The sequence below is a fragment of the Doryrhamphus excisus genome, chromosome 5 (assembly GCF_030265055.1).
Source record: "Doryrhamphus excisus isolate RoL2022-K1 chromosome 5, RoL_Dexc_1.0, whole genome shotgun sequence".
In the NCBI taxonomy this organism is placed as follows: Eukaryota; Metazoa; Chordata; class Actinopteri; order Syngnathiformes; family Syngnathidae; genus Doryrhamphus; species Doryrhamphus excisus.
Window position 1 is genome coordinate 25,141,207 of NC_080470.1, and position 26,394 is coordinate 25,167,600.

At 42.9% G+C, this 26,394-nt stretch overlaps 1 protein-coding gene across 4 annotated transcripts; it reads right to left on the minus strand.

Moving 5' to 3' along the window:
- Positions 1-242: 242 nt before the first annotated feature.
- ipo13b (importin 13b) lies at positions 243-25,463 on the minus strand. Of its 4 annotated transcripts, none has more exons than XM_058073618.1 (23): positions 25,244-25,463; positions 24,802-24,894; positions 19,151-19,276; positions 18,721-19,077; positions 18,331-18,584; positions 15,774-15,914; positions 15,482-15,623; positions 15,239-15,405; positions 15,037-15,157; positions 13,170-13,317; positions 12,906-13,087; positions 12,783-12,809; positions 12,173-12,307; positions 10,760-10,912; positions 10,549-10,629; positions 10,292-10,429; positions 9,834-9,930; positions 6,688-6,740; positions 3,933-3,999; positions 3,117-3,175; positions 2,954-3,043; positions 2,657-2,838; positions 243-2,110 (listed from the first exon to the last, which is right to left on the minus strand). In XM_058073618.1, the coding sequence occupies exons 2-23, from the start codon at positions 24,868-24,870 to the stop codon at positions 2,011-2,013; spliced, it is 2,889 nt and encodes a 962-aa protein (XP_057929601.1). In that variant the 5' UTR covers positions 24,871-24,894; positions 25,244-25,463; the 3' UTR covers positions 243-2,010. The 4 variants fall into 4 exon arrangements, 3 of the variants coding, with proteins under 3 accessions (XP_057929601.1, XP_057929600.1, XP_057929599.1); XM_058073617.1 differs by lacking the exon at positions 25,244-25,463 and adding an exon at positions 25,160-25,203 and having other exon boundaries at positions 243-2,107; XM_058073616.1 differs by lacking the exon at positions 25,244-25,463 and adding an exon at positions 25,160-25,200.
- Between the last annotated feature and the right edge of the window lie 931 nt (positions 25,464-26,394).

A 26,394-nucleotide genomic window follows, 5' to 3' on the forward strand; every position in this document is an offset into this window, starting at 1 on the left:
GTCAACTGGCTGCATGATGGCTATGTTGCAGCAGGCATCCCTCTGGACTGAGGGCCCCAGTCTGTGCTTCATTGGATGGGTCTTTCAACCGGACAATGCCGCATCCTTGACAACCTGGGCAGCAATGGCTCATTGCAAATGGCATAGCCCCCACAGCCCATCAATCCTGCCACATTAAAGAATGACAATATAAATATTTAAAACATGATCTGGCAGGGTAAAGACAATCACAAACTGCAGTCTTAAGATATATTTAATAAATTAAAGCCAAGGTACAAAAAACAATGTACATTTTAAACCTCCCCCCCACTCTTTTTAACAAACTTGAGTACAAGCATCGAGTCTGTCAGTTAAATTTTTTTTGTCTAGTCCAAATATTTCAGAGGATAAAATGTTCCCAAAATGTCCCCCGACTAACACACACATGCTACATTTCTGCAGGCACCTCGGATAAGACAGCAGGATTAGAGAAGACAAAATAAAATTGTATATTTGGATGCTGAGAGTCATGGATGTCACCCGGCACCAATCGTCACGTCATGATTTCAAACTGCCTCTAAAAGCCGGCATTTGAACGGCGCCCTGGACATTTTCTGGTTTTAGAGGCAGTAACGGAAGCCTTTTTCACACAGTGATGCTGTACAACAGCATCCAAACAGCAGACATTTATTCACTTGTGCCTTTTACGCAGCCACATGTTAAGAGTGCATTCACTGCGCGCTTTGGCAGTGACGCAGCATCCTGTACTCAGGTAATCAGGTGTGCAAATTGCAACCATTACCTTCAATTCAAAAGTATGGGAGAATTGACTCCTGAGTGTATGCCTTTTTGGTGTCCCCTATACAGTCAGGATTCTCGCCTCTGATACTACCACAAAAGCCAGAAAAATGCTGGGTGGCCTTGTTCCCCATATTCTGCATCTGTGCCGTTTATACAGAACAGCAACACAGGAAAGGGTGGAAAAACAGAGGACAGATGCTGCCTGTGTGTGAGGGTATTATCACAATCCTGTACTGTGTCTCGGATGCTGCTTTTTGGCAGGATCTCTGTGTGAAAGACATCCCGATGACAACTTAGGAGAAGTATGAAACATCTGGTTCATGACAGCCTGATGCTGAGATGTGAGAGGCGGGCTTGAAGAACCATCTTTTGAGTAAAGGATAGGAGGAGATTATGTTGGTATGTATGGTAGGTCCGATATAAGTGCACTGAATGAGTCAGGCAAAAGATACATCTGTGCACACGCAAATGTTCCATTCACACAGGTATGAACACACACATATGCAGCAACATGACTAATAATATGCACAACTGGAATATTTTTGCACAATTACAGTGACTGGTGACCGTCACTGAATTCCCTTCACTTCCATGTATTCTTGCAGACCGCTTACTTTGTCTTTAGTGCAGCTACGCTCCTCATATGCAACAAAAGAGGAACAAAATTCACAAAACCTTTGAATCATTTGGCAAAAGCAGGTTATCCACAAGTAAATATTATGATAGTGTTTTTCTTGCACAGTTCTCTCGCCGCCCACTGCTTTCTTTCTAGTAGCAGCAGCACCTCCGTCCCTCTATATGCGCGTACGTATATATATATATATATATATATATTTATATATATTGCATGTTTCATCCTGATTAAGAACATCTAGTAGCTACGTACGATACCACTATCATGTCATACGGATGCTAGTCACCAGCAAACAACCAAGGAGCCACAGGAAGATCTACATAGAGAAGGCAGAACGGGCACAGATAGAGAGAGACGTGAGGCAGCATGCGTCCAGGTGCAGCCTCCCTAAAGCCACAAGAGTGTTCATGTTGAGCCATTCATCCTTCGGTGGAGCCCAACTGGAAAGTGTTGTTCTGTCTTGTCTTGTCCTGCAGTGGTTGGGCAGTTGTTACAATCGTGATCTCCTTGTTTGGGTTCGTGTTGTCGTGGCATCCAGCTGTTTGAGTGCTGAGGTTGGAGGTCACGGCTTCAATGAAGGTCCATGTGCCCACTTGTCAGTACTCGGCAGCGTATTCTGTACCGTGCAAGCCCCTGCACAGCAGTGTGAACTCCTTTACAATGTCCTTCACCCTCCTCTTGTTCACTCGTTCTCTGCTTGACAGAGGAAAACAAAATATGTGCCAGATATCATGAGTCACACTGTATTATTTCATTTTTAACAAAAGGTAAATCTTCCTTCGGCAATGTGCCAACACTCAGAAATATGTCTTATAATTCTGGTAACTATTTAGCGTTAACTAAGGTTCTAGTCCATGCTTGGGCATTTCTGTGTGGAGTTTGCATGTTCTCCCGGGTATGCGTGGGTTTTCTCCAGGTACTCCGGTTTCCTCCAACATTCCAAAAACATGTTAGGTGAATTGGCGACTCCAAATTGTCCAAAGTTATGAATGTGAGTGTGAATGGTTGTTGGTCTCTACTATGTGGCCTGTGATTGGCTGGCGACCAGTCCAGGGTGTACCCCCAGCATGCTCATGATCCTCGTGAGGATAAGCGGTATACAAAATGAATGGATGGATATTTAGCGTTAATAGGATTTCACAATCCGGTAGTTAGCTTGGAAGTGAACCAGTGTCAGAGGAACATGACCGTAACAAAACGTTTCAGGGCCCTTGAAACAGTTAAGGGCACCCTGGGTGCTACCTGAGTATGTGCTGTGAGAAGTTGTCCTTCTGTTCCGATGTGACCCGCGATGACGGGAAGCCCGGCGGCTGCAGCGCCACCTTCAGCCACACGGTGAGCAGGGAGAAGCAGTGCTTGTTCAGACTGAAAAGCACCTCTGCAAACTGGTCCATCAAGCTCCGGGAAGCCCCACCCCCAATACCCTTAAAAATTAAAAAAAACAAAAACATGAGGATGTGTTACCATAAACAAGGGACATGAATTTGATATAGGGGAAGCTGAAAGGACCTTGTGATTTGCGTGTGTCAGGTTACTCACCTCCAGCAGGGCCTGGATCAACAGCTTGCCTTCCTCCTGCACCACCCTTGCAACCGGAGGCACATCTGAGCAGTGTGGCAGCAGTTCAGTCTGAAGCACAGGCGCACAATCAGCAACATGATTCATTTCTATGCATGTACACGCTTGCAAAGTGTGCACTCACAAAGAACAGACACGTCGACTTTACGGTCGGAGCCTCCGGAAATTTCAGCGATAGGACTCCTGCAGGTGGGGAAGAAATATAGACATAAGGGCAGCAATATTGCGACAGTGGTGTTGCCCATAATTTGACCTCAAAGGCCTAAATCCTGATTTAATGTTCAGATGTTTTTGTGTGAATAGTAGCCATTGTCCACCAAGTCGTACAATTCAGTTCGGTAAAACTCCGGTTTCCTCCCACATTCCAAAACATGCTAGGTTAATTAGCCACTCCAAATTGTCCATAGGTATGAATGTGAGTGTGAATGGTTGTTTGTCTATATGTGCCCTGTGATTGGCTGGCGACTCGTCCAGGGTGTACCCCGCCTCTCGCCCAAAGACAGCTGGGATAGGCTCCAGCACCCCCACGACCCCCGTGAAGATAAGCGGTAGAAAATAAATGAATGAATTTATGATATTTATTAGCTCCAAGCTAAAATCAGCATTGCTAAGAAATACATACCTGAAATATTTCACTGTGCGTAGTGAAATTTACCTTTTTAAATTGAAATCCTGAAATAAATGGCACCTTCAAAAGATATTCATATTTATTATGATGCACCAGCATATGTGGAAGAAAACAGTACACGTGTAGACATCTACACGAAACGCTGGATGTCCTCCATTGTTGTTGTTTACCATGTGGCATTCTCACAATTCCTTGGCGGGATACAATGTGTTGCTCTACTATGTTGTCTCTCTATTTAAGCAGTTAAAAAAACGCCAGCTGAACTGAAATGCATGGCTTGGTGGAAACGTGGCTTTTCAGGTGCAAACTTACCACAGTGGAACACCGCTTTCACGTCAAGACTTTCAGACAAGTACAAATCAGGTTTCCGTTTGAGGGCCTAAGAGGCAGACAAAGGCGTTATGTGGCTTTGTTGTTTCCTTCAGAGTACTGCTTTTAAAACTACAGCCTGGTAGTCAGATCTGACAGCACCATGGGGCATGAGGGCAGCAGATCTGCCTACCAGGCTACGGCGTTGGACTATACAAACTCATAAGAGAGATCCTCCAGTGCAGAACTCAGCGGGTACGACAAATAAATTGCAACAAAATCAAAGTCTGAAATCATTGGAAACTTAACTCAAACTAAAGGCAATGGTGGTATTGGCCTTTTGCCATTTCAAACACTATGTTTCTGTGTTTTTGGTTGACTGGACTGAATATGCAACAAAAGTGTGCAGGTAATCAACATGTGCAGATAAAGAGAAATACAACTCATCTCATAATAAGAAACTCAGTCAAGATGGAGGAGAGGAAAGGTGAGGAGAGGAGAGAGGAACAGGGAGAGGAAGAGAAATGACGGGTCAGATCTATCCCAAGATAGAAAACCAAAGATGAAGACAAAAAATATATATATAAAAACAGACAAGATGTCAGCCAATTTGTCTGAAGTGATTAATATTAGTTGAATATTAATTCGTTTGGGCTCTGATTGGCTGCGGGCTGGAATGACTTCAGAAGGACTTCTCAGCTCAGAGACTAAGCAGTCACCTTACAACCACCATGATCTGTTATGATGAAGATGTGATGATGGCACGGCAGCTTCTCTAATAAATCAAACATGTGGGTGCATTTTTTACTGGACGGTTTAATTTAAAAATAAAAGTAGGTTACCATGTCATGCATAACATCAATAATGGCATTTTACAATTTAAAGCAACAGTATCCCACATTAACCCGAGACGTCAGCTGAGAGAGCATCTAAAAGAGCAAGGACGCATTCGTACTTTGCTCATGAAGATGCTATCACAGAAGAGTACCAGCTATGGCAAAAGTGAGAGTTATGATGACAACCATAGAACCAGAAACAGCAGCATTAGCGAGCGCATCTGTGTCCAGAACAATATCACAATAAGATGACAAATAAAAAAAGAAGAATGAAATGCATTTAATTGTTTTTGATGTGGCCAGACTCGTCAACATGTGTCCCTACAATTAAGGATCTCTGTCCAGGCTCCATAGTATCATATAGCAACAATAAGTCCACACTGACAACATAATAGAAAAGCACTCAGTAGAGTGCAGACCTCTGACATAGGTGGAAAGATTGTGTCCTGTACTGTGAATGCCATTTAAAAAGAGTAGCAACACAGCATTTTTGGTGCCACTGGAGATAGTACCAGAGGCATATCAGGAGCCTCTGTGTAAGGAAATACTGGAATGACGAGACTGGGGCATGAAGTTTAACTAACTAACTTTTTTGTCCATTTGTTCATTTTTACAGACACCAAACACTAAGTGTGTCCCGCTGATTTGGGCATGTTCCTCCACTTTGTGCAAATGTAAACAACTATGTCTCTACAGCAGATCCCTGCATATTCGGAATTCAGCATTCACGACCTTACAGATTCTTACATATTTATTATAAAAAGAATTATGTGGGACATCCCGCCTAATCATTATTTTGCAAGGTCAAAAATTGCAGTGAGGTGAACACAGATTAATACAGTACATAATTTGAAGTCACTACAGGGAAGCATTGTGGATTACAGTATGTTGTCTCTCCACTATATTACTGTTTTTCCAAGGAAATTATTAATAAATGATCACTGTTTTGTGGTTGACCATGGCCTATTAGTCAAAAACATTTTGATGTAGTCTTCTGGTCAATGGGTGTCAGTAATGTTAGGAGACATGATGTTAGATAACATTAGCTTTCACACCGCATGGAGAGTGGCTACTGTGCCAGCAAAGCTGAGCTGACATGCCATGGTGTAAGTTCCGTGTGTAAGTTGTAAGTTTTATTATTTAATGTCTGCTGTGGTCTAATAATGTGAAAACATGTATTTAGAATGTCATAAACAGGTTACATATGCTCTAGCTACAAAAAATAGTCAGTTTAGTAATATTGAATCCCACTTTGTGAAAATGCGCTTATTGTGGTTGGGTCTGGAACCAATTAACCACGATAAACAAGGAATGACTGTACATTGGAAGAATATCTGCATTATCTCAGACTGCTAGCCAGGACGACCCAGTGGCAAGGAATATGGAGGCTGCACCACAGGAGCCTCCATCAGCAGCCTGATGACCAGGCTAAAGGAAAGCCTGTGACTCTGATTCCAACACTTCTCCATTATTATTCATTTGTGGTGAGTACAACTATACAGTAAACAATTTGAATTCATTCAATAAGGGTGTGAGGCATATTCCATTGTTTAAAAAATAGGCGCAGTCATTAGTCGCTGATGCGCTTGTTTTATTTGTTGGGGGTCTTGGAATTACTGCTGTATCCTGCTTCACTGGGTTCTGTGTAAAAGGCAATTGTGGATAAATGCAGGATATACCGTTTGATGCACCACTATTACACCATTTCTAGTGTTTATGTGGCGAGGTGACTGTTAGAATTCTGAGCGTTTCCCCTCACAATTCATTCCAAAGCCTCTCCTGTCATGATGGGACATTTTGTGGTCCGTTAGACGAGAAAGAAAGAGGCAGCGAAGGAAAAGAGGACAGCGAGAGGTGAGAAAGAGAGAAAAGAGGAAAAGAGAGAAACCCAAAGTGAGTGAAATAAGTAACCAAAAACACACCTGAGCTTGGAGTTGCATAAATGAATCAACAATATCAGGATGATCCCTGGGTCCTAAAATATAATAAAGATGAAACTTAAGAAATCAAAAGAGAATAAGAATAATACACAAACAGCAACGGAACAGATTCAACAGTCATGTGGAAATAAAAAAACTCAAAAATAGTTCATTTCAAAAATAATTCACATGTGAGTAAGGAACAAAGTGAGGAGGTGGGGGTGGCATTTCGGAGGGGGGTCGTGTGAAGCGTTGGCAGACTCTTGGAGGGACAAAAAGAAAACAAAAAACAATAGGCAGAAGACAGAGACATGGGTCTGTTTGGTCGAGAACAAAGAAATAAGTAACGAGAGAAACAGAACAAACCTAAGAAAGAAAAGTGGGTTTGGGGTGGGAACCCAGGAGGCACCTCTGTTACTGTCACACTTTGGAGGAAAGGGGCGCCGACACGGAATGAACCGCCCTACCTGCTTCCCCCCGACCCCCCAAAAACCCTCCACCACAAATGAGACCGTTTCAGGGGGAAGAGGTCAGTGTCAGGGGTACATTCAGAGACGGGCCCCTTTGCGTCAAAGATGAACCCTCAGTATGAAATCCAAAAGGTCAGGAAAGGTTCATTAGCGTTACCTCCCTTATGCTGCTGGACACAGACCACAAGACTTATTTTTTTTAAACAATGAGACCAATTGCAAAACAAAAAGATGGATGATTAAACACAATGTCAACTAGAGAATCCATTGGAAGATTCCTGACATTGATTGAAATGATGTTGGAAGGACAAATGTCTGTAGTGAGCGCCCAGCTTTAGCTGTTCCCACACTCCAAACAAGTTCCCTGCACCCCAATCCCCCACCTTCTAGCCCTTCATCCACACACACACACACACACACACACACACACACACACTGCTAGAGAGAATACAGGGCTTATTCAGAGGGCTGCCATGAAGCGCTCTGCTCTAGTAGTCCTTCAACATCCCTGGCTGCAGCCATATTCATGCAGCCTGCTACGCTCCGTGCCAGCCATCTGAATAAGCTGGTGGAACCTGGACTCATACTGTCTGATTGAAAAGCAGGGAGGCAGGGCAAAGAGGAGGGGAGGGGTGGAAAAAAGAGGCAACGTAAAGGGAAGCGAACAGGACAGACAGAGCTTGTTGATAAAAACAACTCCATCTCATCAATGTCCTTTTGGCATGTGGGTGCCATATCAAAAACCTTCAAAAATGCCACTCATTCTGAAATAACACATGAACTTGCCACAACATTAGGTATACCTGCACAATAAGATACAAGTTCTGCCTTTACAGATATAATGATGCTGTTCGGACACTCTAAATTATTACGGACAATTTCTGGAAAATCTAGACTCGAAACAGTTATCATGCGTGAAATCCCACAGCTTCCATGAAAAATCCGGATGGGTGAACTTGTAAAGCAAGAGTATCCAATAACATCAAATTTATCTTGAAAAATCAGTAAAAATCATCAAAATATCAAAAATGGCCGGCACTGAGAAGGACTAATTCAACAAATTGAATCAATTAACCTAGAGGTTGAACAAAAAATGATAAATGATTAAGTGACTCATGCGTATTTCATTTCTCTGACCTGCTTCTTTGTCATCCTGGCACCTTTCTGCTCTACTGTAGAGTTTTTGTATCTTTGTTAAAACATATTGGCCCTGTCATCGTATTTTCCCATATATGTCTACGTATACGTGGGACACAGTGCATGGGTTTTCCCTTAACCAATCAGGAAGCAGAGCACAATACGCGTTCATATGCTGTAGAAAAAAAAAAGCACTAACAAGAGTCCGGGAATACTGTACACTAAATGCCAGTAACAAAAGAGCAGCGTGGCCGCACTTTGGGCACCCCTGATCGACAGGATTGACTGAACAAGTGTGTTTGACTTTTTCTTTGGCTTTAATGTGTGATGCCAGTTCACGAGATACATGAGTTGGGTCTTTGAAAATCACACGAGAGAAAATTTTAACATTACTTGTAAAAAAAGTACAATAAAAATATGACAATCTACTATTTTTTATGTTACTAATTACTATGTTACTACCTTGCATTGCTCCCCACAAGGCGAAACTCTTCTGCATTCTGTGTGTATGCTACCGGCCGTGCCTCCACCCACCGAGATAAAGTGAATGTATGACTGATAACAAGGCTCATTCCATTCATGCCGTTGTTCTACGGAACAAATGCGGCAATGTGTTGAGAGTGAATCCTCTTCCTTCCAGTTTGGAGGCAGAAAACAAGGACACTCATACCCATGCATTATATTGAGGCTGGCAAAATAATCAAGGTAATTTGAATTTATTGTGATTATTTTATTGATTATCAGACCAGTCCTAGCACCCACGAGAGAGTAATTTTCTGAATGAGAAATCTTGTCATGTTTTAATCTTGCGAGATCTTGTGACACCCTTATTCACAAGTGTAGCAGTGATGATACAGACGCCCAACACAGCACAGTCAATGAAACTTCTGAATGCAATACGGAAGTAGTGACAAAAACTACACGTGTCCTGCCTGCTCAGTAGGATACAGCTGTCAGCAATAATGTATATGAATACGTTATAATATGCCCCACCCCAGAAAATAAGGACAGAAGCACTGAATTGCGACATGATGATGGCGCCAATTTGACCCCGGTCAACTCAATTAAAAAAGTGAGCATTACCTTTTTATATTCACTCCTTTGATATTGTGCAGATGTAGCTAGTGAATGTGGATTTCATCACGTCTACACAGACTAGGTAGAATAAAACAAATGTTGCATCTATTGCAAAACAAAAAAACAAAACATAAACAAGTAAATTGAGACTACCCTTAATGACGGCAAAACATTTGACGGTCAACACTGAGGGCAGAGTGCAGTGAACTCACTGAAACGTTTTGCAATTTCCAAGCAAACAAATATATTAACATATCTGTCACTGTGGAGTCACAGTAAGAAATAGGTCTCCATAAATCCAATGACATTAAATATGCAGGATGTAATGTGCAACAAATGTTTCACTGAGCTTTAGGCAAGTGTGCTATTTTTGGAGCATGTGAGATGAAATGCAATACAGTCATAGAAGTGAGGTGTATTTTGCAGTATTACAATCCCACTCAGTATTACCCCGCCCCTCCCTACCTTGCTGGAAGATGGACAACGTTACCGAGGTAACGAGCTCAAACAGAGACTTGATGGGTGGGAAGTGGTCCGTCTGGCTAGCAAAAATATGCACCATCTGAAACGCATAGAGACAGAGACCAAGAACATGAGACCATATGAGAAATACTGTATTTGACTTTCAACTTTGGATTTAATGACTTCATTTCACACAACTACATGCGATTAAGACACAGTTGCCATGACAACCCATTTTTCTGCCTCGAGTTCAACATATTTTCTTCTGTCCACAACAAAGAATTACATTAACAATGTGACGAATAAAAATAACGCCCTGACTGTAGAAATGCAGTATATTTAGATGACACACTACTGCGTTTACGGTTATTTTGGCATTTCTTACCAAATAAATACCCTCAATTGAGCATACCGAGAGCATCATTTTCTAAATATAATACTGCACTTGTGTTTGTCTGCACCTGTCTTGTGAGGTCGAGGGCGGAGGCTTGAGGAATCGTACTATACATCTGTCCAAGCATCTCGCTGAGCTGAGAAACCATGGGCGCGAAATCGTGCAGCAGTGTCTTCACTGACTTCTCGAAGATGGCACACACAGCCTGAGAGGACCAACGTGAAATCAATTTAACTGATCTTGTCTCTCCCAATATCATGGAAGAATATCTGGTGGAGAATGAAAAAGCAGCGGCCTGATAGGATATGGCCTTTAATGGCGCACCTCGACGACCTGTGAGTCATTCAGCCACTTGCTGAGGACATTCTGTATGAGGGCAAACACTTGCTGCAAAACCACCACAACCTTGGGGAAAGAGAGAGAAATGAACGGAAGGACTCCAGCAGCTTTACACATGCCTATCAGCACTATGAGCGCTATGAGTCTAGCATTCAAATTACTATTATTCATAATCCTAATTATGGTGGCTACTGACTGGGTTGGGTCCAGGTGGAGGAGGGGCTGTTTTGACAGGAACAGCTAGGCCATCTGCTGATTGATCATCCTGCTTGCTGATGTCCAGTGTGGTGAACAAGTTGGAAAGGAGCCCCAAGATGTGGATGATAGCTAACTTATTGGATGGATTAGGCTGAAATTACAACAAAAAGAGACAAACAAAATCGCATTAGAAATGATGACATATATCGTGGCCTTCACAAGAGTAGATGGCGATCACCAATTACTTGTAGTGTGTGCCGACCACTTGAATAAATCAACAGTAGACCTCAACCTCTTAGAAATTACCTTTGCTTTGTGACAGTCACTGCGAATTTGATTACTTTCGCTTCCCCACTGGTTTTACCTTCATGAATGTACTAAATCGACCAAATGTCAGCACAGCAGCAATCAAGTAGTGAACACTGTAAACCGATCTACTCATGACCATTAAGCCTTTTAAGCTTGTATAAATAAAGTACATCCATACATACATTGAGCCATGCTCCATCCAGGTAATATGGGTTCCAAATGCAGTGTTTAATCAATGCTGTTTCCATGGTGACATAAACATAACCAATCCCCCAAATCCCAACAGACTCCAGTCCATTATTGTGCTTGGTCCGTTTGCTGACCGCAACATACTGCCCACACTGGTGTATAAATGGGAATGAATCTGTGGTGGTGGTTGAAAAGGCTGTTGGCGCAAACTGGCGGCTATGGCTATCAGTCTACCACAAGGTAGCTTACCATTACCACAATAATGGGTCTATGGATGTCTACAATGATGCTATATAAAATTCCAATTAAAATCAACACAACAAGGTAGGTTGAAGGTCTGCACCACGAGGAGCCCATTTGTCCAGCTATAGAAGCATTTGATCACACTTCATCATCTGATGTAATGCTGATAAAGCAAATGTAAGACAAGAAAACAACGAGGGAGGCTGGAAGGCATTGGATAGATGAGGCAGTGCGCGTCCGCATGTGTGTGTGTGTGTGTGTGTGTGTAGGCTGGGAACACAAGACACACACTGATGAAGGGAAAGCTTCATCTTGGCTGACATCTTGCATCACCCTGAAGCAACTACAAAGAGAAAGTGTACATTTAAATTGTGCCACACAGGTCTGCAAATACAGGCTGTGTCAGACCTTATATTAAACATAGCAACGAAATGGCTTTTTGCATGGCTGCACATAGTGGATAAGTTTGAGTGTATTGGCACTTTTTCTTTTATTTACTGAACACATTTTGATGCAACGTGTGTCCTTTTGAGTCACTAGCCCATAGCGCAAGGTCAAATGCAATCTGGCCCCCGTGAAGACAATGTTCCACTGCAGTGACATCACACAGATCTAAATGTGCTTGCTCTGGCATTAATGTGTGCATGTGTTTGTGTGTTTCTACACGCACCGTCTCCTCTGCTAATTTCTCCAGTTGCTGGATGTAAGGGGTGATGAGGGAGTGAAGATTCCTCAGGATGTCCTCCACAGGCAGCGCAGAAAGCAGGAAGCCAAGTGCCTGCATCAGCCACATGCACTGACTCGTCTATTGCAGGAGACAATCACAAAGGTTACATCTAGTAAATAAACATCTGTTGTATATGGACAAAACCATACCCTCTTTTTTTTATTATTATTATTATTTTTTTAAATGGTACACAACCAGAATGGCATTGGGATGTTCAACCTAATAAGTGTAGTTTGCTTTTCCCTGGGCTTATTTGCAACACATATTCCATAAGAAGAAGCAGGAAAGAGAAGAAGAATACGTAGATGCCAGAGGTTAGATGAAGTAATCAGAGCGTTTTGTTACTTTTTAAGTGTCTCTAGTGGTTAATTAGGTTTTACTAGGTTTTAATGTGTGAAGCACCTTTATCATTGAAACACTATGAAGGAGGAATAGGGCGACATTTAAAAGAGAAAACATTGAAATACTGACCAGATGAACAGGGTACGACCAAACGATAATTTTAAAATAGGTTTTGCAGAAACATTAAAAAGAAGGAAAGACATCAACTGACCTTGTGGATCTGCTTTATGAGAACCTCCTGTAATATATATACATATATAAAAAATAATTAGTATGACCAGAAAGCACAATGAACTTTCTCTATGAAGCACAGTACACATCTAGCCACATCTACCTGAGACACAGCGACTATGTTGGTGGCGTAAGGTGGAAGGTCACATTTGCATTCCCTGCAGATCTTTTTCAGCGTTGACACAGAGGAAATAGAAAGGTCTGGGTTGCCGAGAGCTTGCAGCACAAGGGGCAGAACGCTGCTGAGCATCACCGGGTGGTCCGCCAACCATTCAGCCAGAGCACCTGGTGGGAGGAATTGCAGTAGTGAGTGCGTGTTTTGTTTTCTGTCGCAAAACACAATGGTGGTACAATGAAATTGTCTCACCTATAGTGAACATCACGGTGTCTGCTAACTGAACGTTGTTGATGTTGATTCTGGGGATGATGCCTATGAGGCCCGGAATGACATCAGAGTAATTGACGTCTATCGTCTCTGCTATGGACTGGAACCCATACAGCAACGCTTCTGTGTGCTGGAAGAACAGAAGGATTCCGTCAAATGTGTATTTAACAGCTCCGCCTTTGACTTGCCCTTAATAGATGATCCTGCCCTGTGTATACAACAATCTCTTTACTGAGGAAAGCTACTTGTGAGGGAGCTGCCAATCCTCCCTCACTGATCCGGTGTATGCCCCACCTATACACTGTCATGGCTATGGCTATACCAGGCTAGTAAGAGGCCATTTTTACAACAAGTCTTACACTACTGTAAGTATGTATTAAAAAAATCTCCACAATAATGATGTCTGGAGGCGACCCTGAAGGGAAAAGCCGAAAGAGAAAGAAGAAGTGCCCAAACTTTGTTATACTGCTGTAGCTATGCTCATGTTGCTGATGTTTGTGTCCTCCTGTCCCACTCCTTCATGTTACATTGTTTTATGTGATATGACATCTAGTGCAGACCTACAGTGCATATGAAAGTGCATACAGTGCATATCAAAAGTGGATAAAGTGCACAATAGCACTTCTGTGAGTGCAAAGTGATACAACGGCAGAGAAAATAACGCCAAGCGATTTGTGACGTCAGATTTTTTGTAGTATGCATTTTTGTGATGCAAATGTATTATGCTTTTGAACGCAGATTGTTTTGAGAAGCCAAACGCTTTACTTTATTGTCCACAGCAACTAGCTGGAACTACTTTCCTCAGCACCGAAATGTGACCAGAACTCGGCTCAGGACAAGTGGGGAGTGAGTCGCTGTTGACGAACTTCACTGCTTATGGGGGTGTCATATAACTTCTTCAGCTCATGATCTACTGGCTGGAGACATTTGTATGAACGTGGTAACGTAGCAACGCTGGTGCGGTGGAGCTCAGGAAAAGCCAGACGTGTGGCAACGTCACCTGACCCAGGGATCGAAGCCGGACATTAGGGCGCAGCGTGGTCGCACAGCGTGTATAACAAAAATGTATTAATGCACCTTTCCCGGCAAGAGCGTGCTGCTTCTGGCGCATATTTCATGTTCATATTCACAAAAACAGTCCAGTGAAATGCTGTTGACATATGAAAATATTTTTCTCTTGCTGGATCACCAAACACACTAACTTCTGCCTGAGTGTGTTTCGTAAACAGGGTAGCAGAGCTTGGGGGAGGGCAGGGAGATTATCTGTCTTACAGCCACGCCCATATAAGGAAGCCCGCTCCTCTGTGACGTCACAAAGGGGGGTTATACCACGCTTTTTCAAACCTAGCGTTTTTAAGCCATCCCAAACTTCTCTCAGGACTCACTTCCAAATGCACAAACCTCATTATTTGAAACTTTGGCATCCTTTAACACGAGAATACAACATTGTAACTACATTTATGGGTCAGAAAAGTGGAAAAAGCACAATAGGTCCCCTTTAAAGTTTAAAGCTACAGACACGTGAAATGGGGTCTTCCCAGTAGGGCCTACTAAAAATACTTTTGAAACCATCTACATTTTTATCTGGGGTAGATTTTGGTTAACACATTTCAAACACACAGTTGTGGGAACTCATTGTAAGTTGATGAAGAATATATCATCATAGTGAATGTAATTGTAATCCTACGTAGGTTTGATATGATTGGAGTGTGTTGGATTTGTCACAATCAATGCAGTGTGAAAATGACCTTACAGAGTACTTGTTTATCAAATCTACCATGACACATTGAGAGCCGTCATCTGTGCAACGTGTCCCCTTTAGCCTGCAGTGCGTACACGTTCCACCCACCTGCCACGATGCGGGCTGCTCTGTGTTAGTCAACAGCCGTCCCAGTTTGTCATACAGATTACTCAGCAGCTCGGCACCCAGCATCTCGTACACGTACATTAGCGTGTCTGAGATATCCACCCTTTAGGAGAGACGAGAAGTCTATTTTAGTTGCAGCCTAGAGAGTCTTTTCAAGAAGAACATGTGCCCTTGAAGTGCCAACCTGTAGATGCGGAACTGCTCTTTCTCATCCGAGGACCAGGACGCATACTCTTGGTCTGAGGGGAACTGTGCTTTGTGGAGCAGGACGTCCACCAGCTGGAAATACACTGGCCTGTAGACTTGGAGGTACACCGCTTGCTTGTCAGACTCAAATGATATGATTTCATCCTGAGAAAAGGTATTGCAAAACAATCTTTTTATTATGATGTTAAAATCAGAGATAGTTATTATGAAACTCCCTTACTTGTAGTGTATACCAGAAGGTGAGTGTGAGGGAGCTGGTGGTCTCATTGACTGGATAGTGGCCAGGGATGCCTGTGCAAAACATGATCATGTTGACTAGAGCCAGGAAGCTCTGCCAGTGGTCCACCTGCTCCAGAAGAGTCCTACAAAAGAGACGAGTAAGGGGCAGCAGAGCCATGGAAATAACCTACGTATAACTGAAAAAATGTGCAGTGCTGCAACAGTGCAATGGGACTTTTATTTCAGTTCAAGCCCAAGAGTAGTACCAATACGTCCTGTACAGAATTTGATACCTGGAGTGGTTCTCTCCCAGGGTGACGGCAATACGGCAGATCCCATGGCACGTCTCCATGTCTCCGTTCTGGACGGCCTCTCTGAGCTGATCCTGAAGAGCCAGCACTCGAGGAACCAGCTTCAGCAAAGTGTTCACGTATCTATTCGCCACACAGGAAAAGACACCAATACTGAGACACAATAACATGGAATAACTTGGCTTCTGCAGAGTCCATTTGGTTGCTCTCTTGATAGTTCATCTTGAAATTATTTCAACAAAAGCTCACACGAGCGAAGTTAACTTCCAACCCCATATTTTTATTTTTACCGTCATCTTTCTCAGATATTCTGATGTCAGCCAGTGGTGTCCAAAGTGTGTCCAGAAACCATTTGCATTGCAGTTAGAAATTTAAACAACAACACAAAAAAACCCCCCAAAATGGGTTCAATATTCAATATTCAATATTGCCAGCATGGCATGAACTGAATTGTCTTGAAATGTACTAGATTATTAAAATGATGAAACAATTGATTAAGAATGAGTTTCTCGGTACTCTATAGTGTATTTGTAGTGCCTCCTCAAAAGAAGCCGTTTATCTCCACAGGGGAATGCCGCCTCAGTTCTAACCCACCCACTCTTAAAAGCCCACACTTCCACCAGCAACCGGAAAAATCTATTCAAAGATCCTTCGACTCGGAGCAATCATGCTGCCAGTTAGCCGTCACTCGTCTTCCTGCTGCCTCAACCTTCTAAAACTCCTCTCCATGTACTAAAACACATGCAGACTGTCCACTAATACACATTAAGGCACATCATAACACAATATCATCCTTTATGATATCATGTGCTGAGATGGCATTTAAAGATCAAGAGCATTTGTGTGTGTGTGCGTGCGTGCAAATGTCACAGCCCAGACTATATACTGTACATGTGATGGAAAGCAAAAAAGCGTGAACCATACAGTGTGTGTCTAAGTGAGTCCTCTGGGGGAGTATTGTGGCTTGAAGGCAGCGCTCCTTCCTTCTGTGAATGTCAATAGGGGGCGTGGTTGCAGGATGATTCATATTTAATAATGACTAGTTGTGTGACATTTTTGGGGACTAGGCTGCTAAATGTACATCTTTAATTACAACTACAGCGTAAAAAAAAACGACAACAAACATTTTTGCACCAGAACCCTCATATATAAAGAATCTTTGAGCAGCATTTTTATCCTTAATAACAGAAGAGTGTTCTGTTAGCAGAATGATCATATAGAGGATCTTTGGCTAACATCAATTCTTTATGACTGTGCTATCCATTTGAGGCAAAATATGAAGGTATGCCAGAGCTTTGCATTGACATTATATACAAAATCAAGAATGGCAACAATGGCAGAAGACCCATAATCCTTCTATTCCATTTCACTGTATGTTCTTATCAGGAAACGCAAGATTTTGTTAATCCAATTTCTTTTATTTCCAAAAGAGGCAGATCTGTGGTGAGACATTATGAAGTCTTCTCCACCCCATTAGCCTTCTTGAGAGAGAGCTCCACCCTATTAAGATGTAAAGCATATCAACTCCATTTCATAAGCGTCTACCTGTCTCAGGAGCAGCAGTGCACGGTCTGACTGCACTTAACTCTGAGTGAGTGACTTTGTGTGCATGAGTGAGTGTGTGTATGTCTGAGATGCACTTAGAAAAGTCATTCATTTTTTAACAAGTGCTGTGCACATGCAGGTCATGTCCTCTCAGCTTTTGTAAAGAAAATAGAGGATTTTCCAATACCTTCCTTCATAACTCCTTTCCATCGTACTGTCGTACACTTCCTGATACCTCCTTTATATCCTGCCAGCCCCACCCTGTCGCTTTCTCCACCACCCCGCCCATGTCTGATTCCCCCCCTGCAATTACCTCAACACTCTGAGACAGGGGAAATGGGTTGCCTGGCAACAGGATGCGACTGGACCAATAGTATGCCCCCAAATGAGTTGATTGTAATGCATTTAAACAGAGGGAGAGAACCAGAGGCAGAGAGGATGGCGTGCCATACTGGAAGGGGGAGGGGGGGGGGGGGGGGCAGAAACGGATGGAAGGAAAATGAGCTATTAAAAAAAACAAAGGACATTAGGGCACGTTTGGTTTTGGAGGTAATTTGGCAGCCACATGAAAAACAATGTGGCTCACAATGTAATGTAAGTGTGACGCAAGCTTTTGTTTAAAAGGTGTGGGACTAAACACACCTCTAACTTCAACATGAATCTGCTGTGAATGATGGGTCAGCATCCAGATCCATGACGACATCTTTCCCCCACCTCACACCTTCTCCTGCCCTCCTCAGCAGCTTTTCGTCCCATCACCCCCGCCCAGTTAGGGAGGGGTAGTGGATGCCGCGTCTGAATCAACCGGGCATGATGACATCTCTCCTCGGCTCTGTTACCATAGCAACGCCAGCCACCCAAGAAATGCTCTTCTCTTCTCTCCTGGCTGACATGCCCAACCAGTGCCCACCCCGTTTGTTGGAGTTCAAACACATATCATGCGCCAAGACTTATTTGACTTGTCGTCACGGGCCCGCATATGCGCAGCACACACCTTTGGGAGTCAGGCTGTGAAATGGTGTTAACCAATGCCTCCACGGCGGTGTCGAAGAGCTCGGGGTCGGGCAGGGCGCTGAAGCAGTCTTGCACCAGGCCCTCGCTCTCACTAAGGGGAACGTCCAGCAGCACCCAGGAGGACAGGCAGCGGAGCACGCGAGCTTTCACGGCTCCGGGGCTGTCCGTCCTTCGCAGAAGTTGCTGCAGTAGGGGACACACCGACCCCCACTCCTGCCCCAGGGCGCCCCGGACCTAATGGGAGAATAAATGAGTAACTGCAGTTACGATATCTCCACAAATTGCACGATAAGAAGAAAGTAGAGTGGCGGTAGATTAGGATCAAAAAGAATGAAAAAAGATTCAGTAGAAACGTGTTTATAAAACGCACCAGCCCCTTTCGGTACTGTGGCAAGCGACTGGTCTGGAACTCCTCGGGAAGAACGGTGAGCAGCTCCAGCAGTGCCAGGCACCGTGCTCGCCCGTCCACCCCTCCCCCCTCTTCCTGGAACACCCGCACCATCTCGGCCACGGCGCCAGGCCAGGCCTCGGGCATTGTGTTGAGCGCCAGCGAGGCCAGGGCCACGCACAGCCGCGTGAGCACCATTTTGGAGCCCGCGGAGAAGCAGGCGATCTGAGAGAACAACTGGCTCTTCAGAGACTCATACTGATCGCTGGGAATGTCTGACCAGTAGCGGGAGATCTTGGTGTGAAGTGCGCTTGCGCCAAAATACTGGATCTCCGGCACCTACGATGAGAAGATAATCATTTTACTGGAGAGAACATGACAATATGCATCTTTATGTGTGTTTACAATGTACCTTGTCTGGGCTGAGCAGAGCCCAGCAGAATTGCCAAGCCTGAGGAGAGACCTGGGCCTGCATGAGCCACTTCTGGGCCAGATTCTTGTTGTCAATGTTGGGATCATAGTACAACTGGTGAAGGGCCTGCAAGGTAAGACAGGAAAATACAATTCAATCAAATTAATTATACAATCTACTCAAATGTTTCCCTTTGGAAAAACCTGACCATTGGTGACCGTGATAAAAGGAGCATCTTACACACATGCGCACACATAAAAGAACTAAAAAATAAATAAATAGCAAAAGCACGGACCTAAAAAACAGCACTGAGTGTTGTATTAAACAAGTGAGTGTAGGGAGAACAAGCGGCAAGCGGCGGGGGAGCCAAGAGAATACAGTAAAGATGAATGATGGCATTTCAAAGGAATACTGGCACAAAGTCTTGTTTATCCTCCACACACATCAACCAGCCATGACATAAAAACATTGACAGTTTACCAGTGCAATAATGGTGCCCATGAGAAGCTGTAATATAAAACTTCATTTTGAACTGGTGTGAGTGTTTTCTTCCTGTCCTGGCAAAACAAGCTATACTCACTTTGTTTGGCATGAAATGAGCTATGACAATAAATGTTACAAAAATGGGTAGCTGTTGGCCATTTTCATTTTGTAAAAGAAAAGAAAAGAAAAAAACCTTTGTGACCCCTATATTGCCAGTAGTTCATTTAAAAACATTTACACTTCACCTACTGTATGTGATCATTATTGGTATCATCTCATGGATGATCGGGGTTGGTACCAGCAGCATAAAACCCAGAACACACACACACACAACAAAACATCAGCAGTATTAATGATAGCTGAGCTACTGTAGCTTTTACAAACCACTATTACAACATTTATACAATAAAGCTTTGTGTGCGAGTTATCGTGTGTAGCTGCTGAAACATTTGCATAATAGGTCTCCTTTCACAAATGAGCATGTGGTCTAAGAAAACGGTTGTTTCCTTTTCCATTTTCTCAGGCACTCCAGATCATTATTTAAGTTAAAAAATGTGCTTCCCTTTCCATCCATCCCCAAATGACCTCCAGTGGATTTACATCAGTGGAACACACAGGATGGTCCATAAGAGTAAGTTTTTTCCTCTGGAAGAAGTCCTTTGTCAGGTAGGCATTGTGAACTGCAGCGTTGTGCTGTTGACAAAGTCAGATGAGCGCAGGCTGCACAGACAAGTGCCTTCAGTCATGAGGGACACACCCTGCAACATCTCCACATAGCCAGCTGCCGTTGATGCCCCTCAACAACCTAAAGCTCCATTGTAAATTGTTTACTCAAATTACACAAAAACTTTCTACTCTCACTCCAACCTCTTTTTGCATTTTGAAGCATTACTTAGAAAGCTCCCTAAGATCCAACCGTGCAAGATGTAAATTCTTGCATTTTTTCAACTGGTCTTGAAGTTTTGATCAGGATTGTATAATGGGTTCAAATTTGAGAAATAACAGCTTTCTCCAATTAACGTGTAAATATACTATAATTACAGTATAGCATTTATGTTGTGTCAACTGCTTTAAAGACAACATGGTTGGACGAGTGCTCACTGTTGAACTTCTTACACACAGGCAGCATCCCACCTCTGCTAGGGTTCCGACAATACTACCTACTGATGTACTATATATAAAGATATAGGCAGATGGAGATGAACAACAACTAAATGAGCCCTTTGCAAGAGCTCCAGCAATCATTATTGCAAGCATGTGCATTAAGATGTTTTTTGCAAGTCAGCTCAGCCCTACTTCCATCTTTTTGCTAATTGTGTTGTTAGTGCTGAAAGCAGCGGCGGCGGCGGCGGCTCATTAGTGCAGTTCATGGTGTGATTGCGCTCCCGACCCAAACTGCACCCCTCCTGTCTATGCTTCCCAGTTTTTAATAATCAAAGCACAGGATACAAAACTGTTTTTTCTGCATTTTGCCACTTTTGTCGTCTCACGGCGAACCACTGGTTGTCTTCTTCTGTGAGTCATGGTATGCACTCAGTTGTCGTCAATTAACTGGTTTGAAAACAACAAAAGGAAGAAACGGCACAGGGTTTTTTTTTTTTTGCTGTAGATGGTGGTAACCTGCCTGCACCACCTGGTTTCAACCTAAGCACGCTCTGTTGGCAGACCCTGCTGAGAGGTCGTCATCCTCCCGGAGGAGGAGGAGGAGGAGAAGAGTGATGCAAGTCAGAATTGGATGGATTTGCCCGAGCTGATCTATACTGTACTATGTTGAGGTTGAGCTAACACACAGGAAGAAACCACTAAATCAGAGACAAGCTGGAAATTACAACTGTATCTGAAACAATGTGTGAGAGATGCTGGGAGTATCATAATGTTTATTGCATTCTGGAATACAAAACTATATCAAGACAACATGCGGCATCTGAACATTTAGTTCTGAAGATGTTGCGAGTGGCAGCCAAAACTCCTTCACATATTACTGTAGTTGCTAACATGAGAATGAAATGTTTGCAGAGGAATGAGGAATAACAAGAGAACAAAAACAAACATGTAGAGTGGGTGTTTGCTTGACACCAACTGGCAATTTAAGGACAAGAACAATCATATCTCAGCGTATGAACAACCACACAAGTGTCCAACAGGCATGGGTATCTTCTCAAGGGCCAATACTAGGGAAATGAAACATACATTTACTTTAGAGTAGTAAGGGTACCACTCGTATAACAGTATAGATTTCCCATCTACATACTGAAGAGGAGTCAACATGCAGCCATTATTGTGTAAATAGCTGGCAACTGGGCCTGTCACAATAACAAACTTTGCTGGTTGATAATTGTGCTATTAATTATCGACTGATATTCAATCATTTCTTTCAATATCTGTTGACTCATTCTCAGTGGATAGTAAATCTATACTACAACAAAAGCTGTACACCGGCTACTCTATATTATATCCAAGCTTTATTTCTATATTATTGTCCCATGAGACAATAAAATGGTTGCTGAACTGTGAGGGTTGTGCTCACATTGGTGAGATGCTGTATAAACACACTCAACTTGACAATGAAGAACTTTGTTTGATGAGCCAGAGATGGAACAAAAGGCGTTTCTACTTAAAGCCTGAACCGGGAACCATCATCTCCACCGTCATACACACAACAATCACCAATCCACCAACATACTGGAGATTTTGGGGGAAATTTGCCCATCCACAATTCTTATGAGAGACACAAACACACATCTTTGTCTTTGTTGTGTGTTCTAAAGATATACAAGCAGATAAAAACAGACCGCTCATTACAGCTGTCATTACACACCTATGTTGCCTACAAGACTGCTATTAAAACACCACCAACAAAATTTTATATACATGCTGTGAGCATGTAATAACAAGTACATTCATGATACCATGTGATACAGTATTTTTTTTTAAGTATTAGCGGAATTTCCTTCCTGGGCACATAGCAGCATAGAAAGGAACGCCCACACTGAGCATTAACATTTCCAAACTCAAAAACACATCATCAGCTCCAATATGTAGCTTTACCTTTTGGTTGTGCTCGGAGGCATTGTGAGTGTGGCGCTGAGGTGTTGCGGGCAAATGTGTGGTGAAGCTGGTCTCTAGAGAGCTAGTTGTGGGCCAGTATGATTTAGAAAGGCGTCAAAACGTCAAGAACATAGTTCCATTGGTGTAATAATGTTAATAATAACAACAATGTTGCTGTAGCTTGGTTAATATGCATATGTAAATGGGGCGTTGTTGGTACTTTTTGGATGTTTTTTTAGAAGGCTTTATAGGTGGAATAACCATCTCACATTACGTGAATTCATGGCTGTCTTTTTTGCTGTTTTGATACCTTTAGATCTATCTTTAGAACACACAGAAAATGGAAAAACATCTGTGTTCATGTCTAATAAGAATTGTGGAGGATGCAAAATTCCCAAAAATCAGCAGATTTCCTTTAAGACAGGGATTGTGATGTCGGCTACTGCAACACTTGCATTGAAACAGGAGTTCAGAACATTTAGAGTGAGATTCTCCGACCCCACTAATAAAAATATTAAGCAAAATAATTAAGTTAATTGCTAGTGTCTTAATCCTTCAAGCAAATGCAGTCAAAGGCTCATACTTGCTTGTATGACACTGAAAGTAAAACCGCTGAGCAGCAAATCAATGCTTCACTATGAAGCTCGGATGTACATAGTTGATGGTTAATACAGCTGCATATCAGGTACTTGCATTATTAATTAGCTAAACAATAACAACCTCACAGGTACATAATGTACCGTGGTTCAAAGGAGTGTAAAAGAAGCAGAAATGATGCTCACACTCTGTCACTGTGCCTCTTAATATATTATATATTAATTATTGTTATTATTATTATTATTACACCAGAGAGCACGGCAGTATCAAAGCAACATCTCCCCACAGGCATGTTGTTCCTCTCCTTCAGACCTGCCTCAAATCATCCCTTTGCCATCGCCATCCGCCCCATCTCGCCCTTCCCCCCACCTCCCTCTGGTCACATAATTCGACCCTGCACCCCTCCCTTTTCCTCACCCCCACTCCTAACACATCTCATCACATTAGCTCTTCCACAAGCACAGACACACACACACCTTCCTCTTTCCCCAGTCTCCTCATTGCCTCCCCCACCCATCCTTCCATGCCTGCCTTCACTGTGGCGTCTGTGGCCACCCAGCAGGGACATTCATCAGCAACCTCGCACAACACTATACACAAACACACAGGTCAATACAAGACAAAACAACGGAAATCAATGTTTTGTACTGACAAGAAATGCAGGTACAAAGTGGTGGGCTCCACCCTGCACAAACCGATGTAATGCATCGCCCTGAGTTACTAATCATGTAGTTGCCTTATTTAAATGGATAACAAAATATTAGATCTATACAACTATAAATCATAATAACAGACCTTGTGGCCAGTGATGGAGCCAGGAATTTTTCATTGGGATGGCTAAGGTAAGACCATTACTTACATAGGAGTGGCAATAAGTTGATACCTGAAAAGTCTAGAGGGTGGCCGGAGAGTGGCCAATGGTGGCCACGGCGCATCTCCGCCAGTGCTAGTGGCCTAGTGGTTAACATGCCTGCCTCATAGTCTGAGATCTGAGTTTGAATCTCCCTTGGAACATCTCTGTGTGGGGTGAGCTTTGCCGATCGGAAAGCCTAAATTATCCATGAGGGTGAATGTTAGTGCCAATGGTTGCTAGTGCTATTTTACTGGCGACCAGTCTGGCATGTACCCTGCCTCTCGCCCCCAAAAGTGAGCTGTGATATAGGCTCCAGCTCACCCGTGACCCTATTGAGAATAAGTGGCATAAAAAATGGATGGGTGGATTCAGGGATACCTGCACAGCTTAAAATCACTATTAGTCCAAGATTATATTTATTGCTGTTGTGGTTTACTGTAGTAATGAGTTGTAATGCATCACTCATTGTCTAGTTCATGTATTTATCCATTTGACAGAAGCAAAAATATTAGGTCCACAGCACTTCAACCATTAAATATCACATCAGATTGAGTGATGTTGCATTGGCACTGGATTGTTAAAGTTTACCACCAATTGCACAATGATAAAATACCATCAAATACACCGTGTTAAATGCCTTTTGACTGTTGACAGCTTGAAATATTCTTACCTTTTCTACGTTTTCCACCGTGAAGTCCAAAGCATCCGGTGTAGTTGCTATCCTCCCCGGCGTATCCATAATGATAACCCCGCTGGGACGGAGCTGTCAAATAGCCAAACAATAACAATAAAATTAGAGAAACACGTGAATATACGTCTCGATCTAAATAAAAGCTGCGCGTTACAAGATTTAACTCTAAAAAGTTAGCATCACAAGCGAGGTATGGTTTTGTGCTAACCGGCAAGCTAACGTTAGCTCGCCGATGCTAACGTACACGCAAAAGAAACACATCCGGGACGGATAGCATGAACAACCACAATGCTAACGCCATGCTAGCTAACTTTAGCAATGCGCGTCACAAACTAACCAAATATAAGAGCATTGCTGGTGAGTGTCAGTCCATGATATACACAGTGTTTGTAATGTAGCGAAAATAACAACGTTTCCGCACCTTTGTATCCAGAAGGAGGAGAGCGGCGATGCTGTCAGCTCAGTGCCGCTTTACTGCTTGTGCTCCGCCACGGACTTGTGCTACGTTCAAATGCTATGGTAACTACCGAGCTCTCCTAACCCGCCCAGCAACAGTACCGTAAACTAGTCCAAACCAGCTCTGCGGGTGAATATTATTTTTTAACATCTCATCTTTTCTCTTTTTGTGACTATGGTGATGCTAAGGGTTGTGTGTTACTCAAAACGGCGTTTAAACAGTACAGTAATAATAAATAATAGCAGTGACGTAATTCGTGAACGCAACATGGTTTTGACATGCCGTAAAAAAAAAGATACATTTAATTTCCGAACCATACTCATGACAATTTAATGTTTTTCATTTTTCAAATATATGTTGCTACATAGCGTAGTACTGTAGTGAACTTACTTGTGATATTGTTTTTGTTTAAAATAAGGATTGTTGCTAGTGGTGCACCTATGGGTCTCTGAGAAGTGGAAACAATATTGTATACAGCACAAAATACACAACCATAAGGCTGCCGGATTCAGACAAAAAGTCAAAATAATGTGACTGTACACTACTAAAACGGCAAATATAACACCCTGTCTGTACAAAACAACACCGTAAAGAGGGATAAGACAGTCAAAAATGACTACAGCAAAGCATGCTGGGAAATGTGTAATCTGCCCAATCCACAGCTGCAAACTCTTCCACGTTGTACATTTTGCGGATTGTGATGTTTTAATATAAAATACGGCTGCCCTTTGCCCTGCCACTGGGAGAATGACAAAGGGGTCGAATATCCACAATCACTTTATTGAAAGGAACAACCACACCAAAACAACCATGGTCATATATTAACCTGAAAACACAAGCAAAGGGGGGCATTATACTCTATGTTCCAATCCCGGCATTGCATGCCCGGGTAATCGGGATAAAAGGTGTGTAGGCTGCTTACTTATCTATTTGTCAGTGTTGATTAGACATTTTCGCAAATATGACCATATACAATTGGTTAATGACTGAATTAACAAATTGTGTTGCTTAGGGGCTCGGGGTTAATGTCCAGTTCGGCCCACCACCTAAATTAGGCTTTGAGTTTTGCCCCCAGGTGCGATTGAATTTGACACCACTGGTCTACACGGAGCAAC